The sequence below is a fragment of the Oncorhynchus mykiss genome, chromosome 9, assembly GCF_057628025.1.
Source record: "Oncorhynchus mykiss isolate SJ-2025 chromosome 9, ASM5762802v1, whole genome shotgun sequence".
NCBI classification, from domain to species: Eukaryota; Metazoa; Chordata; class Actinopteri; order Salmoniformes; family Salmonidae; genus Oncorhynchus; species Oncorhynchus mykiss.
The window spans coordinates 35,706,453-35,721,517 of NC_143030.1; the positions used below are offsets into that span (position 1 = coordinate 35,706,453).

Consider the following 15,065-nt stretch of genomic DNA (forward strand, 5'->3'; position numbering starts at 1 on the left):
TTCACATTGGAGTTACTAAAAAGGTAAGAGTTTGTTTTAAATTCCAGCTAGTTAAGGCTATTCTCGGAGGTTCAAAGATCCTACATCGAAGCCTCTCCTCCATAGGTATAATTATGTGGGCATAACTCCGATAATGCAAGCCAAGCCTCCACCCTCTCTTGATCTCTCCCCACCCGCAAAATTTCAGTCGCATCTCGCGCCCCACACTTCTCTCCATAGTGACTGGCAGCACAGTGTTTGTCTTTCATTATAATTAAACCATGCTGTCATGGCAAAATACCATTGCCTCTTAACAACTTTCCTATGAAGATTAAATGGTTAGCCGCAAGCTGTTCTATCCTCACTGATATAGTAATTTTAATGTTGATCTAAATGTTTTAAAGTATTGATTTCAGAGGTTTAAAATTAACTGAAAGGAACGATATAAACCGGTACATTTTTTGGGGTTCGAACCTGTTCAGGACTTTATTTTGCTGGTTGGAACAGTGGAACGGAACTAAAAAAACAAATGGCTCTGTTCAGAACCAAATGATTGGAAAATAATTTAGGTTCCCCCTGATTTTATAAATATTTTTAATCTATTATTTTGAAAGAAGTTGACTGAGAACATTCTCATTTACAGCAACAACCTGGGGAATAGTTACAGGGGATGAATAAACCAATTGTATGCTGAGGATGATTACTGTAGGTGGCCGTGATGGTATGAGGGCAAGATTGGGAATTTAACCAGGACACCGGGTTTAACATCCCTATTCTTACAATAAGTGCCATGGGATCTTTAGTGACCACACAGAGTGAGGACACCTGTTTAACGTCCCATCTGAAAGACTGCATGCTAATCCCTGCCCTGGGGCATTAGGATATTTTTTGGGCCACCAACACCACTTACAGCAGCATCTGGTCTCCCATCCAGGGACCAATCCTGCTTAGCTTCAGAAGCAAGCCAGCAGTGGGATGCAGGGTGGTAAAATTCTAAATGTATAATGCACAATCTCCCTTAATGTGTATGCTATATAGTGAAATAAGGATTGGTGTGTTAAAATACACTCAATTAGTATTTGGTAACATTGCCTTTAAATTGTTTAACTTGGGTCAAATGTTTCGGGAAGCCTTCCACAACCTTCCCACAATAAGTTGGGTGAATGTTGGCCTCCTGACAGAGCTGGTGTAACTGAGTCAGGTTTCTTGGCCTCCTTGCTCGCAAATGCTTTTTCAGTTCTGCCCACAAATTTTCTATAGGATTGAGGTCAGTGCTTTGTGATGGTCACTCCAATACCTTGACTTGGTTGTCCTTAAGCCATTTTGCCACAACTTTGGAAGTATGCTTGGGGTCATTGCCCATTTGGAAGACCCATTTGCAACCAAGCTTTAACTTCCTGACTGATGTCTTGAGATGTTGCTTCAATATATCCACATCAATTTCTTATTTTGTGAAGTGCACCAGTCCCTCCTGCAGCAAAACACCCCCACAACATGATGCTGCCACCCCTGTGCTTCACAGTTCGGATGGTGTTCTTCGGTTTACAAGCCTCCCCCTTTTTCCTCCAAACATAACGATGGTCATTATGGCCAAACAGTTCTATTTTTGTTTCATCAGACCAGAGAACATTTCTCCAAAAAGTACAATCTTTGTCCCCATGTGCAGTTGCAAACTGTAGTCTGGCTGTTTTATGGCGGTTTTGGAGCAGTGGCTTCTTCCTTGCTGAGCGGCCTTTCAAGTTATGTCGATATAGGACTCGTTTTACTGTGGATATAGACACCTTTGTACCTGTTTCCTCCAGCATCTTCACATGGTCCTTTTGCTGGTATTTTGGGATTGATTTGCACTTTTCGCACCAAAGTACGTTCATCTCTAGGAGACAGAATGCGTCTTCTTCCTGAGCGGTAAGATGGCCTCGTGGTCCCATGGTGTTTATACTTGCCTACTATTGTTTGCACCTTCAGGAGTTTGGAAATTGATCCCAAGGATGAACCAGACTTGCGGAGGTCTACAATTTTTGGCTTATTCCTTTTGATTTTCCCATGTCAAGCAAAGAGGCACCGAGTTTCAAGGTAGGCCTTGAAATACATCCACAGGTACACCTCAAATTATGTCAATTAGCCTATCAGAAGCTTCTAAAGCCATGACATAATTTTCTGGAATTTTCCAAGCTGTTTAAAGGCACAATCAACTTATGTATGTGAACTTCTGACCCACTGGAATTGTGATACAGTGAATTAATCTTTCTGTAAACAGTTGATGGAAAAATGACTTGTGTCATGCACAAAGTAGATGTTCTAACCGTCTTGCCAAAATGATAGTTTGTTAACAAGAAATTTGTGGAGTGGTTGAAACACGTAGGTTGGAGTCATTAAAACAAAACATTTATCATATTACTCCTGTGCTAGCCTCCCTACACTGGCTTCCTGTCAAGGCAAGGGCTGATTTCAAGGTTTTACTGATAACCTACAAAGCATTACATGGGCTTGCTTCTACCTATCTCTCTGATTTGGTCCTGCCGTACATACCTACACGTACGCTACGGTCACGACGCAGGCCTCCTAATTGTCCCTAGAATTTCTAAGCAAACAGCTGGAGGCAGGGCCTTCTCCTATAGAGCTCAATTTTTATGGAATGGTCTGCCTACCCATGTAGGAGACGCAAACTCGGTCTCAACCTTTAAGTCTTTACTGAAGACTCATCTCTTCAGTGGGTCATATGATTGAGTGTAGTCTGGCCCAGGAGTGGGAAGGTGAACGGAAAGGTTCTGGAGCAACGAACCGCCCTTGCTCTCTTTGCCTGGCCGGTTCCCCTCTTTCCACTGGGATTCTCTGCCTCTAACCCTATTACAGGGGCTGAGTCACTGGCTTACTGGGGCTCTTTCATACCGTCCCTGGGAGGGGTGCGTCACTTGAGTGGGTTGAGTTACTGATGTGATCTTCCTGTCTGGGTTGGCACCCCCCCCCCTGGGTTGTGCCATGGCGGAGATCTTTGTGGGCTATACTCGGCCTTGTCTCAGGATGGTAAGTTGGTGGTTGAAGATATCCTTCTAGTGGTGTGGGGGCTGTGCTTTGGCAAAGTGGATGGGGTTATATCCTTCCTGTTTGGCCCTGTCCGGGGGTGTCCTCGGATGGGGCCACAGTGTCTCCTGACCCCTCCTGTCTCAGCCTCCAGTATTTATGCTGCAGTAGTTTGTGTCGGGGGGCTAGGGTCAGTTTGTTATATCTGGAGTACTTCTCCTGTCCTATTCGGTGTCCTGTGTGAATTTAAGTGTGCTCTCTCTAATTCTCTCTTTCTTTCTCTCTCTCGGAGGACCTGAGCCCTAGGACCATGCCTCAGGACTACCTGACATGATGACTCCTTGCTGTCCCCAGTCCACCTGGCCGTGCTGTTGCTCCAGTTTCAACTGTTCTGCATTATTATTATTATTGGACCATGCTGGTCATTTATAAACATTTGAACATCTTGGCCATGTTCTGTTATAATCTCCACCCGGCACAGCCAGAAGAGGACTGGCCACCCCACATAGCCTGGTTCCTCTCTAGGTTTCTTCCTAGGTTTTGGCCTTTCTAGGGAGTTTTTCCTAGCCACCGTGCTTCTACACCTGCATTGCTTGCTGTTTGGGGTTTTAGGCTGGGTTTCTGTACAGCACTTGGATATATCAGCTGATGTACGAAGGGCTATATAAATACATTTGGTTTGATTAAAACTAGTTTATGTAAACTTCCGACTTCAACTGTAAGCATGTACAGTGGGGCAAAAGTATTTAGTCAGCCACCAATTGTGCAAGTTCTCCCACTAAAAAGATGAGAGGCCTGTAATTTTCATCATAGGTACTCTTTAACTATGACAGACAAAATTAGAAAAAAAATCTGGAAAATCACATTGTAGATTGATTTGGGAATATGAATTAAGGAATTTATTTGGAAATGATTAAGTATGATTTACATTAAAGAACATATCCGATGTAAACAAATTGAGTGGTCATGTGATAATGAACTAGAATGTATTGGCCTGAACGTAACACTGTCTCCCCAAATGTTTTTTTAACCTTTTTGGAATGTATAAGCCACCTTCCACCAAAAGTGTGTTTTTTGATCAGTTTAATAACATGCTTAGGGAATGTGATTTTGGGAAAGAGGTCATCTTAATGGGAGATTTATTAATTGTGAAGACAAGTCTTGTAGGAAAACTGTCAAACGGCTCACTAATACCTTTGACCTTACACAGCTAGTTAAAGGGGCAACCAGGGTGAGTTGTTGCTCTAAAACACAGATTGATTTGGTGTTCAGTAATAAACCAGAGAGTGACTAAATCATTCAATATGGTTACTGGGCTATCTAATCATAATCTGACACTTATAGCCAGAAAGCTGTCTAAGAGCAGGTTTAACCTCTCTACTGTTAGAAAGCCGGATCAACTAAGAATACCTAAGAGTGAATTAAACTATTTTGAAAACGCAATTAAGGGAATTAACTGGAATGATCTTTTGTCCTATACAGATGTGGAAGCTGATAGTCAGGTTTTTCTATCCACAATCCAGACTACAATAAGTGGTTTCCTAAAGAAAATCAAATCCAAACCTGGCCAAAAGAGCACTCTTACTTAGCTAAATGGAGAAATCTGGAAATTGATGAAAGAACGAGATTATGCTCTGAAAATAGCCCTAAGATCCAAATTAGAGCATGACAGACGTAGGTTTACCATGTTGAGAAATAAGGTGATGAAAGAAATCAGACAGGCCAAGGCAAACTTTTTTGATTGACATAATTGGTGAAGCAAAGGGAAATTCTAAATTGATCTGGGAGAATCTAAAAAAGTTAACAGTGAAAGACCATAGTAACACTGCAAAAAGACTAGAAATCATGGTGAATAACAATCTAACACAGGATGCAGTCAAAATAGCAATAGCCTTCAATTCCTACTTTATTGACTCTCAGGGTACTGACACAGAACCCCTCCACTGGTTTCTTGGGCTCAGTGCTAGTAAATTACACTCAACCTGTCTTCATAAGGGAGGTTTCTGAGTCAAATGTGAACAAGGTGATTAGCTCACTAAAGAACTCTAAAGCCAAAGATATGTTTGGGCTGGACATACCTTTCTTAAAAACTACAACGTGTCATTCATTGGCCCCATTACTAATGTCACCAACACATCTATTGGTATTGGGGTGTTTCCAAGGGTATGGAAGTCGGCCATAATAACGGCCATCTTTAAATCGGGCGAACCTGCTGATGTGGGTAACTACAGGCCCATTTGTATACTACCTGTGTTGTCTAAGGTTGTTGAAAAGTGTGTAGCAGAACAACTGATTGCCCACCTCAACAACAGCCCCTTCAAATTACACTCCATGCAGTTTGGCTTCAGAGCGAAACACTCCACAGAAACGGCCAACTGCTTTCTTCTGGAAAATGTAAAGTACAAGATGGACAAAGGGGGTGTTTTTGGGGCTATGTTTCTGGACCTCAGGAAGGCTTTTGATACTGTTAACCATGAGATTCTCATCACAAAATTGTCCAAGTTCAACTTTTCCCCTGATGCCTTGAGATGGATGAAATAATACCTTGAAGGCAGAACTCAGTGTGTCATAATGAGCTGTCGCTCACACTTAGCTATGATGTGGGCGTGCCCCAAGGGTCAATACTGGGGCCCCTCCTGTTCAGCCTGTACATTAATGATCTACCTTCTGTCTGTACTAGGTCTGATGTTCAAATGTATGCAGATGATACAGTGATACAGCATGCAAAGAGCAAATAACAAGCTGCACAAGAACTCACTACTGTAATGGTCCAGGTCACAAAGTGCCTCAGTGACTCGTGTTTTCATCTCAATCTGAAAAAAACTGTTTGCATGTTCTTCACAAAGAGGGCAACAGATGCTACTGAGCCAGATGTCTATGTGTCAATGGAGAAGCTCCAGGTGGTATCTGATTTTAAGTACCTTGGCATCATACGTGATTCCAACCTCTTTTAAAAAGCATATGAAAAAGGTAATTCAGATAAATTCAACCTAGCTAATTTCCGATTCATACAAAATTGTTTGACTACCGAGGTTGCAAACTGTACTTCAAATCTATGATACTCCCCCACTTAACATGCTGCTTGATTTGGGCCCAAGCTTGCTGTACAACATTAAAACCTATTCAGTCTGTCTACAAACAGCCTCTCAAAGTGCTTGATAGGAAGCCCAATAGCCATCATCATTGTTACATCCTCAGAAAGCATGAGCTCCTGAGTTGGGAAAATCTTGTGCAATACACCGATGCATGTCTTGTATTCAAGATCCTAAATGGCTGAGGCTGGTAACTAATGAACTTATCCTCTGCAGCAGAGGTAACTCTGGGTCTTCTTTTCGTGTCGGTCCTCATGAGAGCCAGTTTCATCATAGCGCTTGATGGTTTTTGCAACTGCACTTGAAGAAACGTTCAAAGTTCTTGATATTTTCCGGATTTACTGACCTTTATGTCTTCAAGTAATGATGGACTGTCGTTTCTCTTTGCTTATTTGAGCTGTTCTTGCCATAATATTGACTTATCCCTATTTGGTATACCACTTCTACCTTGTCACAACACAACTGATTGGCTCAAACGCAATAAGAGGTAAAGAAATTCCACATGAACTTTTAACATTTTTGGTTACTACATGATTCCATATGTGTTATATCATAGTTTTGATGTCTTCACGATGTAGAAAATAGTAAAAACGAAGTAGGTGTGTCAGCTTTTGACTGGTACTGTGTTTTTCCCCCCTATATATGATTTTTTTTCTCTGTAATTCTCTGTTTAAGGTGTTTAGATTTTTTATTATTTGAACACACCATTGAAAATGAGACCCTGGTCTAAATGTGGGTTCTCTGTATAAATGAAGTATCGCCAAAGATTATACAATGTGTGGTAATATTGAATCCAAACTGAATTCATGCTAGTGAAACTGTGAATTCTGTTTGGAGATCCAGGCATGTTGAAATAAGTCCTTGGAGATGATACACTTTGGCGGGATGTCCAAAAGGTGGTGCTCTTTCCCTATCACAGCTCAAATTGAGAGAAGTGCATGGGGGCAGGAGATCTGTGTTGAACTTGCCACTAATATAAACACAGATCTGGAAACCGATTTCCCTGCACAAAATCGTAGGTGCCAGCCAGTAAATTCTGTGAACAACCGCAATGATGTGTATTAATAAAAACAAGCAGCGGTGTTACATTGACCACTATTTTCTCTATACAGAAAAAGTAACAGATCAACAACACATAAGATCTAGGCCTGGTATTTGATGGCATACCCATTAAAAGAAGTGACTTGGAGTGCATTTACCACAAGAAGGGCAAAACTATAGACCTGTGTCTATTTTGAGTATATTGTCTAAAGTGCTAGAAACAGTAATTTATGATCAGATACTGTTGAAGTCGGAAGTTTACATACACTTAGGTTGGAGTCATTAAAACTCATTTTTCAACCACTCCACAAATTTCTTGTTAACAAACTATAGTTTTGGCAAGTCGGTTAGGACATCTACATGTAGTCATTTTTCCAACAATTGTTTACAGACAGATTATTTCACTTATAATTCACTGTATCACAATTCCAGTGGGTCAGAAGTTTACATACACTAAGCTGACTGTGTCTTTAAACAGCTTGGAAAATTCCAGAAAATGATGTCATGGCTTTAGAAGCTTCTGATAGGCTAATTGACATTTGAGTCAATTGGAGGTGTACCTGTGGATGTATTTCAAGGGCTACCTTCAAACTCAGTGCCTCGTTGCTTGACATCATGGGAAAATCAAAAGAAATCAGCCAAGACCTCCGAAAAATAATTGTAGACCTCCACAAGTCTGGTTCATCCTTGGGAGCAATTTCCAAACGACTGAAGGTACCAAGTTCATCTGTACAAACAATAGTACGCAAGTATAAACACCATGGGACCACGCAGCCATCATACCGCTCAGGACAGAGATGCATTCTGTCTCCTAGAGATGAACGTGCTTTGGTGCAAAAAGTGCAAATCAATCCCAGAACAACAGCAAAGGACCTTGTGAAGATGCTGGAGGAAACAGGTACAAAATGATCTATATCCACAGTAAAACAAGCCCTATATTTTTGGCCATAATGACCATCATTATGTTTGGAGGAAAAAGGGGGATGCTTGCCAGCCGAAGAACACCATCCCAACCGTGAAGCACGGGGGTGGCAGCATCATGTTGTGGGGGTGCTTTGCTGCAGGAGGGACTGGTGCACTTCACAAAATATATGGCATCATGAGGCAGGAAAACTATGTGGATATATTGAAGCTGACATCAGATGAACAGATGAACGTGGTACCTTCAGGCGTTTGGAAATTGCTCCCAAGGATGAACCAGACTTGTGGAGGACTACAATTATTTTTCTGATGTCTTGGCTGATATTTTTTTATTTTCCCATGATGTGATACAGTGAACACATCTAAACAATTGTTGGAAAAATTACTTGTGTCATGCTCAAAGTAGATGTCCTAACCGACTTGCCAAAACTATAGTTTGTTAACAAGACATTTTTGGAGTGGTTGAAAAACAAGTTTTAATGACTCCAACCTAAGTGTATGTTAACTTCTGAATTCAACTGTAGTAATTTTTACTATATTCTACATTGTAGAATTATAGTGAAGACATCAACACTATGAAATAACACATATTGAATAATATAGCAACCAAAAAAGTGTTAAACGAATCACAATATATTTAATATTCTTCAAAGTAGCCACCCTTTGCCTTGATAACCACTTTGCACACTCTTGGCTAATTGAGGTAAAACAGTAATTCTGCTCATACGTATGAACTACACATTGACACATCCAGCCCAAAGCAGGAAGTTTAAAAAGTACTAACTAGTTGCCAAAGTTCTGGAGCATGTCTTTAAAGAGAGATTTGTATCTATCTCTCTTTACACTACACAAGTATCTCTCCTGGACCTAGTTTGTCATCAAAGTTATGTAGTGCCCTAAATGTGGCCCTAAAGGCCCTAAATGTGATCTATCACATCACTAGACAAAGTCATCTAGGACTGGGCCATGGTGTTTCTGGTTATTTTGCAGAAGGCTGACCTGGGCTCTCACAGGAACATTTCATTTACACAGTCTGTAAGAACTTATAAAATATACAAAAGTGGGAACAAAACAGAACCCTTCACCAAAGACAAAAACAATATTTTAGGACAAATATCCCCTACACTTCAGTGTTGCATTGACCAAACGTTAGCATATTGGGCAATAGGAACCTGATGTAACTTAACTTGCTGAGTCTCAAATAGCCCCGTCCCATTTAATAGCCAGCCAATTTCACATTTCAGCAAATAAACACCCGTTTCAAATTAACGCTGGATCTAAAGGTTACCATGAATTGTTTGAGGTTTAATGTTTGATATGTTAACATTAAATAATTCAGTAAATATACAAATATTATGGCAATCATCCATTTTTATCGGCTGTAAGACACTGCTAGAGCTGAGAACTGCTTGCTAACTGGCAAGCACAAAAACTATTTTGGGAGTACAGACCACTAGAAATTGGCAGATCGCCCTCTAGTAGTGAAAGTACGAACTGCCGGAAAGGCACAGTCAATGATTATCCTGTCAAGGAAAAGTTGTATTTTATTTTATACAGGCATACTAAGACAAAAGAAATGTGACACCGTGTGCAAATTATAACATATTAGTACAATAAAAGCTGGTATTAAACAATTAACTATACAAATTAGCAAAAGCTAAAATAGAAGCCTGTCTCTAGTAAGCGCCTGTTGTGTTCCGTGATTTAAGCAAATAAACGCCTGGGCTAAGTGTTTTTGGTACTTGTTCTTGCCACAATTAGCATAGCAGTGCACCATGTATTGTCCAATGTTTCTGTGTAGCCAACTCTGCTCCTCAGCATTTTCTTTCAATGTACACAAGAGGCTGCTAGACACAAAGATAAACAATTCTGTTCCCTCTGTCTGCATTGTTTATTTGACATTTTTGTAGAACAACGCTTTCATTGAAGAACCTCTAAATGTGGGCAATAACATGACAATGGCCAATACTACTTTATAGTCTTTTCAGTAGGCATGTTCTTTATATTTCATAATGATACTTTGAAAAAGTTAGCATTTGTAATCATTGTCATTTACTATTTAATATGAAGTCACAGTGAGGGATCAATGCATGACTCTAAAGACATCCTAGACATTAGCACATTAAGTTTGTTCCTCACTGTCAATATGGGTTTCTAGTTCATCTGCATTTGTCTGTATACAGAGGAACATACATGCCTGGCCAAATTTCCAATCACATTTCAAAGTACCTGAGATTAGGATTATAACATCAATGTGTAACTAACATATTATAAATGCTTACAAAAAGTAATTATAGGTTTGAGAATGAAGTCGCTTCCTTTATCCATTGAAACATGTAAGTGTGCAGGGCACACTATTCAGGTCTTATAAGACAGTAGCAAAACTCCACAAGTCCATTAAGGCCTCAGCCTTTTGTTTTGCTGAGAGGCATGCTGTTGAGACGTATCACGGCTATGGCCTATTCCATTTGAATGATGACATCCGTTTTCCTCAGGTTGAACCTTGTGATCAAATTAACATGATGAGAGCAATATGGATGAATCTGAAGGCAAAGAGTATGTGTAACATTTTGCTGCATTCTCAGTATCATCATTCTCTCTCCTGTTTTCATATCCTTTAGCTCTTTCCCCTAGCACCCACCCTTTCAGTGTCCACCACAGGAGGCTTCTGAGGTGAGAAGGGCTCATAATAATGAACGGAGCAAATGGAATGGCATCAAACACCTGGAAACCATGTGTTTGATGTATTTGATATGATTCCACTGATTACACTCCAGCTATTATCACGAGCTCGTTCTCCCCAATTAAGCTGCCACAAACCTTCTGTGTCCACAGATCTGAAAAGATAATACTATACTATAATAATACCAGGTCCCTGTGGTGATGGAGAAGCACCTGAATGCTCCCACAGTAGTCATTCATGTTAGTAAAAGATTACTTCTGAGGGCTGATAGGCAGGTTAAAGGAGACAGGCAAGTGGGTTCTCATTTCCGGGCCGCTACCAAGAATAGGTCACGGAATGGAATGCTTTAGTCATCTCTTCTGCCTTAAATGCTACAATTTCTCAATGGATTTGGAGTACATTGCCAATTTTTACCACTTTTGTGAGAAGCCCCAGTTTTAAAAGAGGGATGGCTTGCATTCAAATATGAAAAGGGCTAAATTTATCTTATAAAATATTGACTCAAATACAGCCAAACCCCTGCTCAGGTAACTTATCTCATTCCCACTATTTCACAGCGTTATCATCGTACTGCTACAGATAACCATATTTCCAGGGGCATAGTCTGTAATAATCTTGTGACCACATATTTGTATTCTGCTGTTCTTTAAATGTACCTTTATTTAACTAGGCAAGTCAGTTGAGAACAAATTCTTATTTAGAATGACGTCCTACCGGGTAACAGTGGTTTAACTGCCTGGTTCAGGGGCAGTTCGGGGATTCGAGCCAGCAATCTTTCAGTTACTGGGCCAACGCTCTAACCTCTAGGCTACCTGCCACCCTGTTACTGTTAGCCCAATCGGGAAACCGACTGTGGTAAACTCGTCCAGTGCTATTATTTCAAATATAACAAATGTGGATACCCCGACTGTTTTCGCAGAGGTCTTGGGCTGTTACATATCAACGTACGAAGTTTGATGTCAAAGGTTATTGTGAGGCTTGCGCAGCAAAAGCCCCAGCTTTAGTCTATGACATACTTCTTATTGAGGGGCTTGCACAGCAAAACCCCAGCTTCAATATTCAAAATACTCCTTATTATTATTTAGCATGCTACTCCTCCTACACTGTTTCAGCTAGAAACGCCGTTCAAACTTTTAAAATGTGCAGAATGGTCTCACTCGGGTTGCTTGCATAAAATGTTTTGATTATCTTTTACTTTTTCTGTTCTACATTTGTTTGTCCTTTTTTGCTCCCCATTGTGACATCATCATTTCCAACTGCCATTCACTGTCAATGCAAAAATACATTTGACACAAATCATCGACTTTGACCACTTTTCCATAAAGACAGAGTGTATGACATATTGGTCTACTTTTCTGTTATTCAAATCTGAAATAATAACAGAAATATCTAGTACAGATCTATAACAATATAGCTATTTTAGTAACAGCGTCAACATTTTCTGTAACTTTTTTGCAAACAACCAACATCTGACCAATACCACACAACTATGGACCACAACCACACAAATTCTGACCATCAAGTGACCACAACCACACAATCACTGACTAGAGGTCGACCGATTATGATTTTTCAATGCCAATACCGATTTATTGGAGGACCAAAAAAAGCCAATACAGATTAATCGGCCGATTAAAAAAAAAAATATATATATACAGTGCCTTGCGAAAGTATTCGGCCCCCTTGAACTTTGCGACCTTTTGCCACATTTCAGGCTTCAAACATAAAGATATAAAACTGTATTTTTTGTGAAGAATCAACAACAAGTGGGACACAATCATGAAGTGGAAGGACATTTATTGGATATTTCAAACCTTTTTAACAAATCAAAAACGGAAAAATTAGGCGTGCAAAATTATTCAGCCCCCTTAAGTTAATACTTTGTAGCGCCACCTTTTGCTGCGATTACAGCTGTAAGTCGCTTGGGGTATGTCTCTATCAGTTTTGCACATCGAGAGACTGACATTTTTTCCCATTCCTCCTTCCAAAACAGCTCGAGCTCAGTGAGGTTGGATGGAGAGCATTTGTGAACAGCAGTTTTCAGTTCTTTCCACAGATTCTCGATTGGATTCAGGTCTGGACTTTGACTTGGCCATTCTAACACCTGGATATGTTTATTTTTGAACCATTCCATTGTAGATTTTGCTTTATGTTTTGGATCATTGTCTTGTTGGAAGACAAATCTCCGTCCCAGTCTCAGGTCTTTTGCAGACTCCATCAGGTTTTCTTCCAGAATGGTCCTGTATTTGGCTCCATCCATCTTCCCATCCATTTTAACCATCTTCCCTGTCCCTGCTGAAGAAAAGCAGGCCTAAACCATGATGCTGCCACCACCATGTTTGACAGTGGGGATGGTGTGTTCAGCTGTGTTGCTTTTACACCAAACATACCGTTTTGCATTGTTGCCAAAAAATTCAATTTTGGTTTCATCTGACCAGAGCATCTTCTTCCACATGTTTGGTGTGTCTCCCAGGTGTCTTGTGGTAAACTTTAAACAACACTTTTTATGGATATCTTTAAGAAATGGCTTTCTTCTTGCCACTTCCATGAAGGCCATATTTGTGCAATATACAACTGATTGTTGTCCTATGGACAGAGTCTCCCACCTCAGCTGTAGATCTCTGCAATTCATCCAGAGTGATCATGGGCCTCTTGGCTGCATCTCTGATCAGTCTTCTCCTTGTATGAGCTGAAAGTTTAGAGGGACGGCCAGGTCTTGGTAGATTTGCAGTGGTCTGATACTCCTTCCATTTCAATATTATCGCTTGCACAGTGCTCCTTGGGATGTTTAAAGCTTGGGAAATCTTTTTGTATCCAAATCCGACTTTAAACTTCTTCACAACAGTATCTCGAACCTGCCTGGTGAGTTCCTTGTTCTTCATGATGCTCTCTGCGCTTTTAACGGACCTCTGAGACTATCACAGTGCAGGTGCATTTATACGGAGACTTGATTACACACAGGTGGATTGTATTTATCATCATTAGTCATTTAGGTCAACATTGGATCATTCAGAGATCCTCACTGAACTTCTGGAGAGAGTTTGCTGCACTGAAAGTAAAGGGGCTGAATAATTTTGCACGCCCAATTTTTCAGTTTTTGATTTGTTAAAAAAGTTTGAAATATCCAATAAATGTCGTTCCACTTCATGATTGTGTCCCACTTGTTGTTGATTCTTCACAAAAAAATACAGTTTTATATCTTTATGTTTGAAGCCTGAAATGTGGCAAAAGGTCGCAAAGTTCAAGGGGGCCAAATACTTTCGCAAGGCACTGTATATATTAAAAAAAACATATATATATATTTTTTTTTAAATGTATTTGTAATAATGACAATTACAACAATACTGAATGAGCACTTATTTTAACTTAATATAATGCATCAATAAAATCAATTTAGCCTCAAATAAACAATGAAACATGTTCAATTTGGTTTAAATAATGCAAAAACAAAGTGTTGGAGAAGAAAGTAAAAGTGCAATATGTGCCATGTAAGAAAGCTAACGTTTAAGTTCCTTGCTCAGAACATGAGAACATATGAAAGCTGGTGGTTCCTTTTAACAGAGTCTTCAATATTCCCAGGTAAGAAGTTTTAGGTCGTAGTTATTATACCATTTGTATTTCATATACCTTTGACTATTGGATGTTCTTCTAGGCACTTTAGTATTGCCAGTGTAACAGTATAGCTTCCATCCCTCTCCTCGCCGCTACCTGGGCTCGAACCAGGAACAAATCGACAACAGCAACCCTCGAAGCAGCGTTACCCATGCAGAGCAAGGGGAACAACTACTCCAAGTCTCAGAGCGAGTAACGTTTGAAACGCTATTAGCCCGCACCCCCCTGCCTAATCTCGGCAGTTGATAGGCTTGAAGTCATAAACAGCTCAATGTTTGAAGCATTGCGAAAAGCTGCTGGCAAAACGCACGAAAGTGCTGTTTGAATGAATGCTTACGAGCTTGCTGATGCCTACCATCGCTCAGTCAGACTGCTCTATCAAATCATAGACTTAATTATAACATAATAACACACAGAAATACGAGCCTTAGGTCATTAATATGGTCGAATCCGGAAACTATCATCTCGAAAACAAAACATATATTCTTTCAGTGAAATACGGAACCATTCCATATTTTATCTAACGGGTGGCATCCATAAGTCTAAATATTCCTGTTACATTGCACAACCTTCAATGTTATGTCATAATTACGTAAAATTCTGGCAAATTAGTTTGCAATGAGCCAGGCGGCCCAAACTGTTGCATATACCCTGACTCTGAGTGCAATGAACGCAAGAGAAGTGACGCAATTAAACCTGGTTAATATTGCCTGCTA

At 40.2% G+C, this 15,065-nt stretch overlaps 1 protein-coding gene across 3 annotated transcripts in view; it reads right to left on the minus strand.

The window, feature by feature from the left end:
• etnppl (ethanolamine-phosphate phospho-lyase) overlaps nucleotides 1–15,065 on the minus strand; it is a 61,264-nt gene that overhangs the window by 12,712 nt on the left and 33,487 nt on the right. For 2 of the 3 annotated variants that reach the window (XR_016483212.1, XM_021615425.3), the window contains exon 13: nucleotides 9,927–10,556. The exons of the other annotated variant lie outside the window; for it this stretch is intronic. Coding sequence is in view for 1 of the 2 variants with exons in the window: in XM_021615425.3 (XP_021471100.1) it covers nucleotides 10,452–10,556 (105 nt within the window). In the remaining variant the exon portion in view is untranslated. Of the gene's footprint in view, nucleotides 1–9,926; nucleotides 10,557–15,065 lie in introns of those variants that run through there. 3 annotated transcript variants of the gene reach the window in all.